The following is a 16,919-nucleotide window of genomic DNA, read 5'->3' as shown; positions in this document are numbered from 1 at the left end:
TGACCTGACCAGCACACTGCTTGTCCAGCTAGGACCAGCCAGCAACCCCCTTCTAAAGCAACATTGCACTGAAAGAAGCTTTGACTGGCCATTGACAGCAGACTGCAGTGATTGGGGATGGGTATATCTCAACACTGGTGCTTAGTATTCATAGCTAGCTAGTGTGTGCGCATGCGTGCATGTGTATTTGAGCAAATCAGCCCCAAGGTTTATGATCTGACTTTATTAGATGGATGCAAAACTAGAATTTTGATCCTGTAAGTTGGTCCTTTGTAGCCAACATTGTGGCTGCAGCAAGACCTAACAGACCTGTAGTTCTCAACCCCCTCTGCCCCAAGCCAGACACACTCAGTTGTACAAGCATCCATGTTGCAAGTTTTACCTGTCCACAGCTTGAGGTGCAGTTTCCCCTGAACCTGCCCTATCTATCTCCTTGAAACTTGGCAGGCTTTGTGGCCTCAGCAGGGGCTAGCGTGCCTGCAGTTTTGACCCTGCTGTGGCTTAACACACACATGACATGAGTTTTGCTTTCAAGATTTTGGGGTGCAGTTTCCCCAAGCCCCCTGTACTTATCTCCTCCAAACCTGGCAGGCTTCATGCTGTCAGAAGGGGCTACCATCCCTGCAAGTTTCATCCAAACCAAGCCAGAAATGACAGTTATAGGCTATTTTGACCTTCCCCAGTGTATCCTATGGGCAAAAGATTGAAATGGTAAAACTGTTTTGAGTTTAAACAAAATTGGAAATGGAACACTTCCACCAAAATGGAATGCTGCCATTTTACACAGCCCTAGTGGTTGTTTCCTGCAAATAAACTTTTTCCAATTCTAATAGTTTGCTACATACATTGTATTTTTCAGACAGGTACATAGTTTGAAAATGCATAAACTGGGAGGGGCTAGAACTAAATTTAAACATTATTTTCACTAGTGCCACTTCTTAATGTGCAGCCATATATAATGGAATTTATATAGCAAATTGTAGTAATTCTGGCAAGACCCTGAGAAGGAACAAGAAGCACTAAAATCTAGACTGTGTTGTATAAAAGCCTGGGCCATATCCAAGCCGGGTCTGAAAAGGCAACTCCTTTTACAAAGTGTAATCTGTCTAGTATAGCCTCCCTACTTCCGTTCTATTTCCTATGGAAATACGACAATGATTCAGCATAGGAAAAGGGACCTTTTTCCAGTTTCAACTCAGAAAGACTTGATATTCTATTAAGAACTGACCTTTAGTGTCTTGGAATGTTACAATTATTCAGTGAGTGTTACTACTTTTGCAAGTTCTTGATCTTTGCTAGTCTGAAGCAAGATTTTTGTTGTTAATCAAAATACTTTTCATTCCTGTACTTGCTGGGGCATCCTGGTATGTTAGTTTAAAAAGGTACACAAGGGCTAGTGGGCAAGCTACTCTGAATACAGTGTGCTTTAAAAATCTATACCTTGTTATTCACTAAGGCTAGAAGTAGGGGCTTAAGTGGTAGAGGGTGGTGGTAAGCCAGTTGAAAGAAGAAAAATGATGGAAGGATTTTCTCCCACCTTACCAAATTGCAGTATTAAATTTTGGCAAAACCATCATTCTGGAACTGAAATCCAATTACATGCAAGACAGCAGCAGCGTACTGTGAAATTTAGTTGATACTGGTACAGGTAGTATCAGCCTGGTATGGAGGCTGTACTCTATTTCAATGTAAAAGATGTAAGAAAATTTCTCTTAAGTTTCAAAATTATTTAAGTAGAGGCTTAAACATAAGGTTTGGTGACCCTTTTCTTGCCTGCCAGGGGCAGGGGGTCAAACTAGATGGCCCGCTGTGGTCCCTTCTGACGCTAGAATCTATGAATCTATGATAAGATTTAAAATGCCTTAAGGGGCATTTTACACATGCTCTGAGGTGGGGTGGGGAGCTTTTTAATTAGAATCAGGAAGTTGTGGTTGGAAGGGACCTCAGAAGATCATCTAATCCAAACCCCTGCCCAAAGCAGGATCATCCCCACCAGGGTTTTGTCCAGCTTGGCCTTAAAATTACCTTCAAGGATGGAGATTCCAACATCTCTCTAGATAACCCATTCCAGTTCTTCACCACCCTCCTAGTGAGGAAGTTTTTCCTAGTATCCAACCTAAGCTGCTCTTGTTGCAATTTAAGACCATTGCTCCTTGTTCTGTCATCTGCAGTCACTGAGAACAGGAACTCGGTGGGCACTAAGTAGTCCATTGTGATCAGCTGGTAAATCCCAGAGCCTCTTGAGGCCCATCCTGGGTTGGGGTTGAGCACATGCATGCATGAATGCACACGCCTTCCCCAGCCCAGCAAGTCAGGGAGGGAAGGGGCAGAGGCTGGGGTGCCACATGCAGCAGGGCTTAGGGCACAAAGCCCAGCTTGCAGCAGGAGCCATCTCTGCCACACATGTGCCCTCCCACCCAAACCCAGGGCAGCACTGACAGCTGCAGCTTTTGAGGTAGGTAGCAGGGCTGGAGCAGGGGCAGGCCCTGCATAGCCAGCAGGGGGAAGAGCCACAAGGAGTTCATCCAGGGGGTAGAGGGAGGGGGATCACACAGCCTGGGAGGGCATGGGGGGCACGTGCCCCCAGATCTGCCAACAGGATGGGCTGTAGGCTGTTCCCACCAGGCTGCTCCTGGCCAGGCTGTGCTTAAGCCAGACAGCACCACTGCATGAAGCCACGGAGAGGGGCTGTAGCACCCCCAGCCCCCGCTCCCCCTGAAGCACAGCATAGGCCAGGCCCAGTAGAACAGCCTAGTGCAGCACCCGACCTCCCCACAGACAACAAAGGTTGGAGACCACTGGTCCTTACTCCATCCTCTTTGTAACCACCCTTCTGGTATTTGAAGGCTGCTACCAAATCCCCCCTCAGCCTTCTGCTTCTGCAGACTAAATAAGCCCAGTTCCCGCTCCGAAGTTGCACCTGCAGCATCTCACATATTCAGGGTCCTATTTCAAGATGGCAGTGGGGGTGCTTTAACTAAAACTTGCTTGATGAGCTTTAGTTAAAGCATCCCCACTGCCATTTTAAAACGTGGGAATGCTGAATACACGAGATGCTGCAGCATGTGGGAGCATTCTGACTAAAATGCTCCAGCTGACTTGATTAATAGCATCTGCTCTGATGTGTTCTAATCAAAACGCATCAGAGCATGTGTATAGGTGCCTAGTATGGAACAAGGTTATGACATGACTCTTATCCGAACTAATGGCAGTTCTGTCCTCTAGTGCTACCCCTAGGTTGTGGAGGCAGCGGCACTCTGGGGCTGTATCACATACAGCACATGCTCCAGCACATATCCTGGAACAATGGAGTGGCTGCCACATGCTGCATGATAACCCTGGAGTGGCCACTGCAGCTCTGGAGCTGTGCTGCACATGACAGCCGTGTACACTGCACCCCCAGAGTAGTGGGACCAGGGCAATATTGCACAGTGCCCACCCTGGCTGCTCCAGGACACATGGTGGATCTGGCTTACAAGGCAATGGAACTCATCCAGCCCCTGGGGCTGAATGAATGTGACCCTGTTTTAGCTTACGGAGAAAACCACATCTAGGAGATCCCTTCAATTCCATGTGGAAATGGTCAGTTTATTTTTGAGAAACTTGAAAAGTTACCATGGCCCTAAAGATAAATGAAACAGGTTTGATTTTTTTAATTCAGTTTTGCGCAATTTCTCCTCCTAAAAGCCAGCTCTAAACACCACCATTGTAGCCTTCTGCTTGATGGAGACAGTGTTTTTCATGCTGCAGCACACGTGAATTACCCAAAAGCAAGGATCTGGCTTCTGGCAACATGTAGACTGACTGCACAGAATTTGACCTTACGGGAGGTGGAACTGTTCAGCACTAAGAGAGAAACTGCTCTTTGCACCTGCACATTCCAGTGTGAAATGCCTTCTTTTGTATTTGTTCATCTAAAAGGGAAACACTGAAAGAACAATTGCTCTGCAAGTTGGATCACATGGTGGGGGGGGGTGTTTCTTCTACCACTAATAATGTGAGCTGCTTTTGAGAAGACTGTGTTGCCACAGGCAAATGTAATTCACTAGAACCAACTTGTGAAGTCCCAGAATTGATTACTTCCCTTCAGGAATTACCAGGCTGACTTCAGGCCTGGATGCTCTTGTGTTACCACAGACTATTACATTTCATTTCCAGCTGTGAAATCCCTTAGGCTGTTTCAGCCAGGGCTTGTTCCCAGCCATTTTCCCCATTCCCATCCCTCTTCAGGGTTCTCTCATGAACTATTACTTAAGTCCTAGTGATCCTGTCATCGCTAACATAGAAGACGTTCCCCATTGGTACCAGAGAAGATGTTTCTAGAGTAGCTACCATACAATCCCTAGTAGAGAAAAAAAAAAAAAAGCAGCAGTAACTCATTTTCCATCTGGAAGCTTGCCTGCAAGTAGACTGGAATTCAGGATGGTGATACTAGCCGCTATTACCCCACTCATGGCATTAAGGGACTAGTTCAGGTCTCTCAGCCTTCAAGCTGCCTTATTTCAACATACCCATCATACACCACACAGGAATTACCCATTAGTAATGGGTCAAATCACTACCTGAGGATACTAACCCACCAATGCATTTGCAATTAGAGCGCCACGCATCAGAGAAAACTGCTTTGGCTTACCTTTATTTAAGTGACAGACTACTGAAAAAGTAATAGTCTGCAAGTTTTCCGTGGCTTTTCAATATATATGATTTAGAATCCAGAACTTTGGTCCAAGAGTGAACACCCAGAAAACAATCCTGCAGACATATTTGAGGTCACTAGAGCCACATCTCTGGCTCCTTGCCTCAAGACAGGTTGCTGACTATCCACCCTGGTCCTGCAGTTAGTACCTAGGTTTTGCCATCCTAACAACTCTCCATCTTGGGCATGCAGCCCTGCATGATGCCACCTGTCACATTAACACAGGCAGCATCAGCAGTGTTTATCCATCTCAGATTTTTTAAAAGCAGCCACCTGGAGCTCTATTCTCATAATGGTAAAAGTACAATGAAGTTTCTAAAGCCTGCAGACTGAAGCCTCCATTCAAAGTGATGTGTGAACTGCTGTTCTCCTGTAACTGGTTACTGCTTTGCAGTCACCCACAGATCATGAACTGAAACATGCAGACCATCAGGGTGTAGCTTATTTACCTTTCAGTAATTTGAGATCTTCACACCCTGTTGTCCATATGCACATTTCTCAGTCCAGTCTTCAGTACTCTTCCTCAAGGTCCTGCACATCTACAAGTCCACGCCAAAGGTGCAGTACTTTCTTTTATGGCCTCTGTGAAGCACAAGGAGTGGCAGGGGATACTAATGTCACATGGGTACAGCTGGTAAGGTGCATGCAGCACATATACAACACTGTAGAACATTCATAATGAAAAGACATCTCAGACATTAAGCAGCTCCCGCCCTGCATTCAGCAGGATTTTTCCACAGTAACCTCTCTGTTGCATGGTAACACGTTACAAAACCATACTAAGAAACAGTATTTTTTTTTTAAAAATGCAGTTTATATATTTCTTCACTAGAAGTAAGTATATTAACTTTATTGGGGGGGGGGGGGGACAAAAATCAAATGAAAAATTTAGACTAGGCCCTGACTAGTGAACCACATGCCTTAGCACAATTGCTAAAACAGCTGTTAACTGTTCACATAAAGACAAATATTTAACAGTAGCAGGGGGAGTGGCTGACATGTGTACATGGTCTAAGATTCAGAAACGTTTCCTAAATTAGCTTTAGCTAGAGCTAGTCAACAATTTCAGACTCAAATCTATTTATATAGTTCAGAGGAAAAAAAAAAAAAAGATATGCAGGTAGCTTAAGTGAGCAGATACTACACGCAAGTATATATTTCCAAATACATACTGTTCCAGTGTCTGCATTTGAGACAAAGTATTTTGTAGCTACAACAGTTATTTCATTTAAAAATTTAAATTCTTTCATGCCAAACCTAAGACAAAAATACATATAAGTGGTATGAGTATTTTGATTTTTCTGTTGATGTCAGAGTCCAAGATTCAGAAAAGCGTTATGAAAATGTTGTTATCACATTAACAAAATAAGAAGCATTTTTTAAGTGGCAACACAAGAAGTGCAATCAGTATTTCTGAAAACCTGTAGATTACAGTTGGCCAGCGGGATTGCTTCAGGGTATTTAAATTGGACAGTCATATATATGGATTTCTTGATCATCTCCAACAGATACGATTTTGGAACCATTTCCATTGTATTTCACGCCCCAGACCTGCCAATACAAATATATAAACAATAGCTCATGACAGCAGATAACAAGATCAGACATTATTTCTTCATATTCTTTGTGGTCCATAAGTTTGCTGAACACAAGAAATGTGGATGGTATTTACTAAAGGTCATTCTTTCCACTGTTCTTAATGCAAAGTTAATCCCCTCTTACGTCACTCATTTACCCTTTAGCTGTTGAAATAGGACACTGCTATCTACTTGTCTGATAAGGTCCTTATGCATTAGTCATCTTTACATTTTCACTGGTATTCTCGTCAGTGACTACCATTCAAATCCTGTCAAACCAATAATCATCCTTGTACACCATCCAATGCAACTGGACTTGATTTAATTGAATAGATGGAGTAAAAAGCTACATGAGCAAGTCTAAGCAAGAGGAATTTCCTTTAAAAGGAAAGCCATTTGCATTTCAGAAAGGGAAAAGCCTAAAAAATGCAAGGCTGGAAGGTATGCAGGAGTGCACCAGACAAGAATGGCTGCCTGTACCACCATGTAACCTAGAGGTCTATCTTACAGGACTTCAGAACCATTTTGAACCTGGGAGACTTAACAGGGTCAAACGTCTGAACAAACTACTGAGAACATCTTGTAAAAGAAATACAAAAACAGCTCATTAGCTTGTTGTTGCCAAAAAGGGCAATAGACAGTCTACAACTGTTTGTTTGCGGAAGTTTTCTTCATGTGCACTGTTACTCCTCACCACCCACTTCCTAGGTGTCATTAGTGTGCATGTCAGCTGCCAAAGACAAGAGATCTACAGGCTCTCAAAGACAGAACAATTTACTTCATCTTCAAAATCCAAATCTCATTTTTACTGTAAGTCATCAAAAACATTATGGTTAACTGGAGAACAAGAAGAATGAACAGCTCAGGAGTATCAAGAGAATAAAATATAGCTAGCATGCAGGAGAAAAAACAAAAACAAAAAACAAATGAAAACTCCACACTTCTGGCTCTGTTTGTCAACATCTATGTTCAAAAAAATTTGACAGGAAAAAACTAGCTTGGTAAAGACTCAACTACTTCTTCCTCTCCCCTGCTGAAAGCTAGCTACCCACTACAGAGTACTCAGATTCAAGTCTTTTAAAGAACCAATAATCTTGATATTTAATAGGGAAAAGCCACTAAACCAGCTTTCAGGCCTGTTCTTAACACATATATTTGGAAAAAATATATAAAGGACATGTGCTCTGTGCACTACAAAGTGTGTGTACAAAGATCTTTTGATATAATAGACTGATGAGAATCCATTTTGCTTTTTGTAACTGTCTTTTGCTTGTGGCTGTACAAAGGATTATACAGAAAGAGATCAGCCAAAGTTTTAAAAAGTTAATATTTTTAGGATATTAATTTTTCAAATATTGTAAATACATTTTCAGCTGTAAAATACCATGGCACCACCTTTAAAGATAAACCAATAACCTATCCCCACTAAAATCAAAACCTAAAAGTATAAGTTCTTCTATTAGTACAACTTAAGGCATGAGGCAAGAATGCACACAATTCACAATTATTCATTCTTAATATACCTGATCCTGATGGTCAAAGAAAGTGTGAACACAGGTCCTTGTTCCAGCATCCCAAACTTTTACACTTTTGTCAGATGAACTGGAAAATATTGTTAATCAAACGTAAATTAGTAACAATATAAAAATCAACAGCCCAAAGAGCTCATACCACTGTATAAAGAACTACTGAATTTGGGGAAAAGCAACATAACATGTAGATCTTTACCAAACTCTAGAAATTGCATTTCTTAAACCAATGTTCAGTTATTTTTATATGAACATAGTAAATGAAGGAGAATTTGAAGCATAGCGAGCACAGTCTGAAGTTTTCTTAGTCAACTTGCATCAATCAGATTCAACAAATTCTTGTTCTGAAGAATGTTTTTAAGTCTTCATTAGATTTATGATTTACTATAGTACAATGACATAAAGCATCAGATTATAAACTAGGCTACAACTGTCAAATTAAGTTGTCAATACACTTCGAGCATTCATGCCTTTATGTCCCTGGCTAAGGTTTTATATCAGGGTTTAGTCAGCAACTGAATGCACTACCACTTTCCTGCCACTGATTAAATAATGCAATCCTGGAATAACCAGACACATTTTGCAATGCCCCTGGATAAACTGTTAGTACTTCTTATCCCATGAATCGTTTTAGGATTTATCCTGGAACAGATACGAATATTGGTTTGAACAACTGCACTTTGTCCTGGGATAAAATGGTTTATCCTGAAACAAATGCAGTATGTTTACAGTCTACTAGATTTTGCTATTTACTTGCTAGTTTAATGTAGTAAGAGTGCAGTATCTTTCCTTACTTTCAGAAGTATTTCAAACAAAAAAAACCCACACCACCCAAAAAACCCAGCTCTTGCTGACTTCAGTGGGATGATATAAGGTACTTGTCAAAGTAATATCAGTCTCCCCTCTAATCATTTAAAATGGCTTTTCCAGTCAGCGTACATGCAATTCCAATGTTTTGGGGTTTGTTTGTTTTGGGGGGGGGGGTTGTTTTGTTTTGTTTTTCTAAACACATTTATTCTGTGATCTGTTTACATTATAAATGAAAGATTACCTTTCTTTCCAAAAAGTCTAAAAACAAGAAATACCTGGAAACGAAATGGGTATCATCAGGACAAAATGCCACATTTAATACCCAGGATCCATGACCACTTAGAGTCCCTGCCAAGTTTGCATGTTGCCTGTGGGAGAACGAGTTTAGATTTAGCAGTCACTTAATGAAAGTATATTAAACTTCAGTTTGCAAGTCCCAGAGAAGAGTGAGTAACTACTAGGTTGCATTTAGTGCAGCCTATAACAGCTGTTATTTTTTTTCCAACAAGAGTTCATAACTGTGCAATTGTTCATCTCAATTGAATAACAGGTTGTATACAATGGATCCCATCTAAAACTATGAATTAGGTTGCTGGAGAAGATCTGTGAAGCACTTTGGTCTTCAACCGCCATCTTATTTTCATCATCCCTACAGGGGTATCCGCATTTTCTTAAAGTCTAGTAGAGATTGCAACTCAGACAAAAGACTGATCTGGGAAAAAATGTTTAGTTAGAACAGGTAAACACTTTTAAACACTTACTTTTGCTATTTTTCTGTAAAATTATTCAAAAGCTATTCAAAAGTTGATTCAATATGCAGCCCATCTGTTAAGGTACAGTACCTTGTTGGGCCTGGTGCTGGCTGCGGGTGCTCGACCACCTGGGCAACAGCGATCATCGCCTGCTGGAATTCACCATCCAGCGCAAGGTGGCAAAGGCCTGCAGCAAGGCAGCAGCCCTAGATTTCAGGAGGGCAGACTTGAATGAGCTAAGGAGAATAGTCAGGGAAGCACTGAGGTCCCAGAGGGGAGGGGAGCTAGGTGTCCAAGAAGAGTGGTCCCTCCTTAAGGAGATGATCCTCCAAGCCCAAAGGGAGGTAATCCCAACACGGATCAAATGGAGCAGGAGGGCGCAAAAGCCCCCATGGCTCACCAAAAGCATCCGGGAATGTCTTCTAGCTAAAAGGGAGGCATACACCCAATGGAAGGGAGGGGCCATCACCAGGGAGGACTATACTGCGGTTGCTCGGGGATGCAGGGGGGCAGTCAGGAAGGCCAAGAAGATGAAACTGGGACTAGCTATCTGGATCAAGGACAACAAGAAGTTCTTTTTTAAATACACAGGGGGCAAAAAGAAGGTTCCGGGTAACATGCGGCCCCTGCAGAACACGCTAGGAAATTTGGTCATCACACCAGACGACAAAGCTAACCTATTTAACGACTTCTTTGCCTCCATTTTCCTGAGCAGGGACCGGATCAGCCCCCTCTCTGGGCACCCCTCAGGTCCCAGGGGAGGTGCACCCAGGCCTAGTGTCAGTGAGGATCTAGTCAGGAACTTCTGGAGGGACTGGACGTATTTAAAACCAGCTGGTCCGGATGATCTCCACCCCAGAGTGCTGAGGGAATTGGCAGAGGTCATTGCAGAACCCCAGCACAGCTTTACGAGCACTCGTGGTACTCTGGTGTGGTGCCAGAGGACTGGAAGAGGGCCAACATGGTTCTCATCTTCAAAAAGGGGAGGAAGGAGGACCCAGGAAACTATAGGCCAGTTAGTCTTACCTCAATCCTTGGCAAGGTTTTTGAGAGAATTATTCTGGCACATGTCCACGAGGCGCCAGCAGGCGAGATTATGCTTAGGGGCAACCAACACGGGTTCATTACAGTCAGGTCCTGTCAAACCAACCTGGTGGCCTTCTACGACCAGGTCACCAAATCCTTAGATGCAGGGGTAGCAGTGGACACAGTCTTCCTGGACTTTCGGAAGGCCTTAACACTGTCTCTCAAAAGGATCTTGGAGTCATCATGGATGCCAACGTGAACATGGGCCGGCAATGTGGGGAGGCAGTCAGGAAGGCCAACCACACCTTGTCATGCATCCACAGATGCATCTCAAGCAGGTCCAAGGTGATCCTCCCCCTCTATGCAGCACTGGTCAGGCCGCAGCTGGCATACTGTGCCCAGTTCTAGGCACCACACTTCAAGAGGGATGTGGACAACATGGAGAGGATCCAGAGGAGGGCCACTCGCATGATCAGGGGGCAGCAGAGCAGGCCCTACAAGGACAAGCTATGGGACCTGAACCTGTTCAGCCTCCACAAGAGAAGGCTGAGGGGGGATCTAGTGGCCTGTTACAAACTAGTCAGGGGGGACCAGCAGGCATTGGGGGAGTCCCTGTTCCCCCATGCACTACCAGGAGTGACTAGAAATAACAGTCACAAGCTGCCAGAGGGTAAATTCAAGCTAGACATCAGGAGGCGCTACTTCACTGTCAGGGAGGCTAGGATCTGGAACCAACTTCCAAGAGAAGTGGTGCTGGCTCTTACTCTGGGGGTCTTTAAGAGGAGGCTAGACAAACACCTTGCTGGGGTCATTTGACCCCAGTACTCTTTCCTGCCGTGGCAGGGGGTCAGACTTTATGATCTGCTCAGGTCCCTTCCAACTATGAAACTAAGGAATGTACCTTATTGTCTACAGATTTCTGTGACCGAGGTCACTGTAATTCAAGACCGAGCCTCTCCTTCTGCAGGTGGCAGAATCATGATGTCTAGGCAAAAGGCAGTGAGGATTAAAGCATAAATCTCGACTTAGCTATAAGATCAGAGCATAGTGATTTGGAAAGGAATTTCACTAGGAGGAAAGATGAGAAGAGAGAGCCCAGATAAGATGAGTCAGGAGAGCAACAGATCACTGAACGGGAGGGCAGCATAAAAGAGACCAAGTGTCACTGGAGCATAAAGGGCAAACATTGCGAATGAAACAGAACATCTTAAACATGCAGTGGAAACCTCAAGAGTCAAGACAAGAGCAAGCTGAAGGCTGGTGCACACACACATCTAAATATATATAGAAGCCGTCAGTTTTCAAGCCACGTCTGCCATGTACCATTGCACCTTTTTAAAGAATCTAACTCAGTTGATGCTTTATTAAGTATAAAACAATGCATCTGTAACTACTAAGCTAAAAAGAAGAGACCCTCCAAAATGTTAAAAGTTCAAAAAAAAAGTCTTAGAATATTAATTTTTCCATCAGGCGCATCTTGTGAAATGATAACTTACACATCATAAATTTTGATATATCCATCATCTGAAGCTGTGACAAGTAGCTGGGAATCTGGAGAAAATGTCAGTGAGCGAATGGGCATTGCATGGCCTGAAATTGAGAATCGGCATAGTCAGTTGGTAACTACTCTGTCACCTATACACATGCTGAGATTAACAACTGGATTTATGCACACTTTAACTATTAGACAGTGACATTTACAAATAAAGGGACAGTGCTTCAATCAGAATAGATCTATAAAAGGACACTGGTTTGGAAACAGAGCTATTGGGGTAACCTTGTACATGAATAACCAAGACGGGAATAAAATTAGCTTGACATTTCAGTTCATTACACAGTGATCAAGCATTTCATAACTAACGCTTTAATCAAGATTGGATCTATAACTTGCAGCTTACAAACATTCCAAAGTATTTACCTTCTAGCGTGTGCAGAAGTTTTCCAGTCGCAATATCAAAAATATTGATAATGCCATCTATTGCTCCACTCGCTAAATATTTTCCATCTGGGCTCTGTAACAATATACACATTATACATTTAACAAATAATCATATTAACATTTTATATTGGAAGAGTGGAGAAGAGAAACAGATCAAAGACAGCCTGCAAGGCAAGATATTTAACAGTATGGACTCTAGTTTTCAAATGGATCTTACTTTTGTGCATAACAGGAATTTTATTCTTCAGGCATTTCATTCTCCTGATGTTAAAGATCATCATACAGCTTGAAATTAAAGCACTTAAAAGTATGATTATTCCTACCCTAGGTGCATCATTCATTCCAGTTTACTTTAGTAATGAGGGGCTTTCTATTGCAAACATTTATTTTAAAAAGGGACTGTGGGGTTGTGTTTTATTTGAATTTCAAATTTCTCTGTCCCTTTGGAGAACTCATTTATCTTATGAAATTTATGGAGACTCAGATTTAAGGTGTAATCTAATCATTTTGGTGTCTTTGCTTGAAGTGCAAATATACTGAAGTGTATGTTTCCATAAAGCGTTGCCACAACATTGGATAAATTTCAGCAGAGGATCTGCTATAGCAAATATCAGCATGCATAGAGGAAAGGTCAATGAAGGTTACAAATATAGGTGCAATGTTCAGTATAGGAAATTAGTGATTAAATGTTTAGAAGGAAGTCTTTATTTTTTTTAAGTTCTTGTTAAAATGGCTAATGCAGAATCTGAAAGTCTGATTTACACTAGAATGCACTGATGATATTATAGTACGAGAATATTAATTAAAGTCTCTTACATATGCAATGCTAAGGATGAATTTTCCTCTAGTGTCCAGGGAGTATTCTTTTTTTCCAGTCTCAACACCAAAAATATTTACTTTTCCCACATGACTTCCTGTTGCAAGATATTGGGAGTCTGGTGAAAAAGCCAAGGACCAGGCATCAACTGTATTGAGAGAGAAAGAGAATACTTAATACAGTATATAATATATTTCTTAGCCAATAATATTTATTTGTAGGATTATTCACATATTGGGCCAAATATAATTTGTTTGAAAAGAGTTATATTGCAATTTTCCAGTAAGATCAAGTGTGTAGAAGGAGGATGCACTACACTAGCAGCACATCAATAGTCTTAATGTGCATCACTGGGTTTAAATGGTCATTCTTCTATTGCCACATTCTGATTAACACTTGGATTCATACATATATGAAACAGCAAACTGACTTTTACTTCACTTTATGCATCCTCAACTAAGGGCACAGACAGAAGTGACAATTTTCACCCAATCTGGCCACAGAAAGCAGTCTGTAGCTGTGACCAAACAAGTGCATGGCTACAGACAGCTTAAAAGAAATGGCCAATTGGGTGAAAACGTGACCCCTCAGCATGAGGGGTCAGATGAAGACATTTCAAAACAGTCTTCTGTAACTTCTGTCTGTGCTGCCTGCCAGCCTCAAGCTGTTTTCAGAATGGGAAGCAGGGGAGAAAAGAGGCAGAGGGAATTCACACTGGGGGGTATTCAGCCCCTGCTGGAGGTACACTGGAGTCCCCTTGCCTCCCCACCTCAGGTGTGGGGCTCCAATTCCCCTACCCTACCTCTAGTGCTGGCTGGGGAACCCCTAGAATAAGCTCCTTCCACTCCCATTCCCATTGAAAACTTTGCAGCCTAGCAAGGCACAGGGGCTGTTCCTAGAGGAAAACTGGCTGCATGTTGCAACCAGCGGCTAGATTTCCCTCCCCTTCGCGAGCCAACAGTGAACTTCTGTTTGTTCCAAGAAATTGTTGCAACTCAGAACGCTTCCTGCAAAGCATTCTCAGTTACAGTGGAGAACTGCACTTCTCTCTACACCCTAAATGAGTCACTTTACCACTAACTGACCTTTCAATGACGTAGCATGCAAGTAACACAAACAAGATTAGATAGAAACCTTGCCTGCCTCTGTAAATTATGCTAATTTAACTACAATCAACTTTTAAAAAGACTGACATATCAGTGCAATCTCTCATGAATGGACTTAGTTTAAAATAGTTCTGTATCAGTTTACCTTAAATCAACAGAGTAGCTGCCATCAAATAATGTACATGGTGCTGCAGTTTCACAAAGAGAACTACTATATCATGTGTAGTGTTCACTAATTGTATACTATATGTAAAGTACATGCATTGCAGAAATTACAGGTTACCAAATAAACACAGGGATCTTACCAGGACCAGCATCTATTGACTTGATTTGTTTGCCAGTTTCTAAATCCCAAAGACGAATATGAGCATCGAGAGAACTGGATGCTGCAATGGAACCAGTGTGGCTGATATCCACGGACACCACACCCAGTTGATGACCCTCTAAAGTCCACTGTAGGTCTAATTTTTCATCGTTCCTTTTGTTAAAAGGAAATAAAACACTAGTTAAGAGGAGTTTCAGGTACCAAACACACCTTCAACTTAAAATCTATACCTCCCTGCAAGTGACAAAGGCAGGCAGCTAAGCACAACCTGCTTTCAGAATCTATAACAGAGTACGGGGGAGTAGAGGGGGCATATCCCCCTCCAAGCACTATTTTAGTAAAAAGATTGTTCTCTTTTTAAAAAAGTAGCTGCAATGAAGCGTTAACTCATGCAGCGAAAACTTCTCTAAATAATAAATGACTTGTAAGAAGCTCTTTAAAATGGAAGCGTTATTCTTATTTTTGCAGTCCTTTGCATTAGGTCTTCCTTCTATTTAACTTCCGAAGACAAGGGTATTTTGTCAATGATTTTTTAAAACAACATGATTTGTCATTCATCCTGTTAATGAGGGACAATATCCCAGTATATTTTGATTCTTAAGCATTTTAGAAAAAAAATCAAATTCTCAACATACATCAGGATACTGTCAGTTATTGACTAAGAATGCACCACTGAAAACAGGCTCAAACAACAGAATGGCACTAAGCTCCATCATAGAGGTGCCCTGCAGTACACCAATACTGGTGTTCTTGAGAATAAGGGAGGGGGAAAAATACTGTTTGGCAAGGTAGTCTACACTGGGGTTTTTTTTATTTTATGGAACACCTCACTTACCATTTCCAGACTTTCACTAAATCATCTAAGGAGCCTGAGATTACTGTTTCAGAACCATCTTTCTTATTCTTTCCCCATGCAACTGACCAGATGGCATCATCATGAGCTGAAAGAAAACATTAACGTTAGGGAAAAAGACCTACTACCTTTTCAAATCTAGCAGATATATTTATCCACAATAGTTGCTTGTTTTTATTTCCTGCCTCAGGCAGTAGAAACCTATATCAGTGTCCTGAATCAGACAATAGATGTTGTAGTTTCACGGTTAAGCCTAAAATTATGGCATGCCAAGAATATACATATTTTATGGCCACAAAAGAGTGGGAAAATTGCTAACACAATATTAGACAATATCTAGAAGCAGTTTATAAAGCAACAAAACCCACAGAAAGGAGATTAAAAATAATTAGATTCAAGATGAAATAAAGAAGAGAGAAAGTAATTCACTGCATTTATTTACTGGCTCTAAATTTCTTGCGAGATGAACCGTCAGTATAAATAGCTCCATAAGAGCACTGAAAAGCTGTCAGGAATGAAGTAGGACATTTTCTGCAGTTAGAACTTACTCAGGAAAGTAAAGGATTGTGAAGAAAGATGCTATGGCACCACAGAACAGAGCACTACAATTACAGTAATCAGCCAAGTGGGTAACGGGATGGGCTTTACTTTTCTTGGGAATACATGGATTTGTAAGTGTACCTGAACCAGGCAAGAAGAGAGTAAGGCAGCTTGAAAAATGTTTTCATGAGGCTAAATATAAACTCACTGACGTTAATGAAGGCTAATGCTCCATCATTACAGCCACATCCCATCACTTCAGTTTAAATACTGCTAAAGAGTTTTTTAAATCCACTGAAAATCCGGACTTGGCAAGAACATCGCCCACAACATTACATGAGTTTCTTTGGTTACATCAATTCTCAGGGAAATCAGAATTTTATGTAAGAAAAGCGGACAGCCTAAAGCCCATGGGTCTCTCTTACCTTGCTCTTGCTTGAAGAGAATGCTGTACTGAAACGGGAAAGAAGAGCATCTGTTATACAAGAGGTCAACACTGCCCCCCTACCCCCAGCCAGAGGCGAGTCGGGTTAGTTACATCTTTACCTGGGTAGTCATTTCTTCGGGCAGGTCCACCAGGACGAGAAACGCTCTGGAAGCAAAACACGCGACGTTTGCAAAGGAGAGTCAAGGGGGCGGCCACAACACTGGGCCCCGCCAGGTAGCGAGCGCGGTGTCCCAGCTGCGGGTGTCCGAGCGGCAGCCCGAGACCCGAACACACCGACGCGCACTCCAGGCTCCGCAGCACTGAGGGCAGAGGCAGCTCCGCCGCCGTCTCCTCTTCTATGACGCTCAGCACCAACCCCCGCCCCGCTCGGGCAGGTGTTAGGAGTGCGCAGCGGACCGCGGCAGAGCCAGCCCGGCGCGGGCACCCTGGCACCGCGAGGGACCGCCGCAGGTCCCGTAGCACCCACCTGAGCAGCCCGCGCGCCCCGCTCCCGCCCACCGC

General features: G+C 42.5%; 1 protein-coding gene across 1 annotated transcript; it reads right to left on the bottom strand.

The window, feature by feature from the left end:
* Positions 1-5,749: 5,749 nt before the first annotated feature.
* On the bottom strand, positions 5,750-16,919 carry WDR61 (WD repeat domain 61). The gene is made up of 11 exons (XM_019533377.1): positions 16,885-16,919; positions 16,517-16,562; positions 16,396-16,423; positions 15,413-15,518; positions 14,558-14,730; positions 13,146-13,294; positions 12,309-12,402; positions 11,887-11,980; positions 8,888-8,980; positions 7,797-7,875; positions 5,750-6,247 (listed from the first exon to the last, which is right to left on the bottom strand). The coding sequence occupies exons 2-11, from the start codon at positions 16,526-16,528 to the stop codon at positions 6,158-6,160; spliced, it is 918 nt and encodes a 305-aa protein (XP_019388922.1). The 5' UTR covers positions 16,529-16,562; positions 16,885-16,919; the 3' UTR covers positions 5,750-6,157.

The sequence above is a fragment of the Crocodylus porosus genome, unplaced genomic scaffold (genome assembly GCF_001723895.1).
Source record: "Crocodylus porosus isolate Cpor-Errol unplaced genomic scaffold, CroPor_comp1, whole genome shotgun sequence".
Lineage (NCBI taxonomy): Eukaryota > Metazoa > Chordata > Crocodylia > Crocodylidae > Crocodylus > Crocodylus porosus.
The sequence above is the reverse complement of the archived record's forward strand: the minus strand, read 5'-3'. Positions and strand labels throughout refer to the sequence as shown.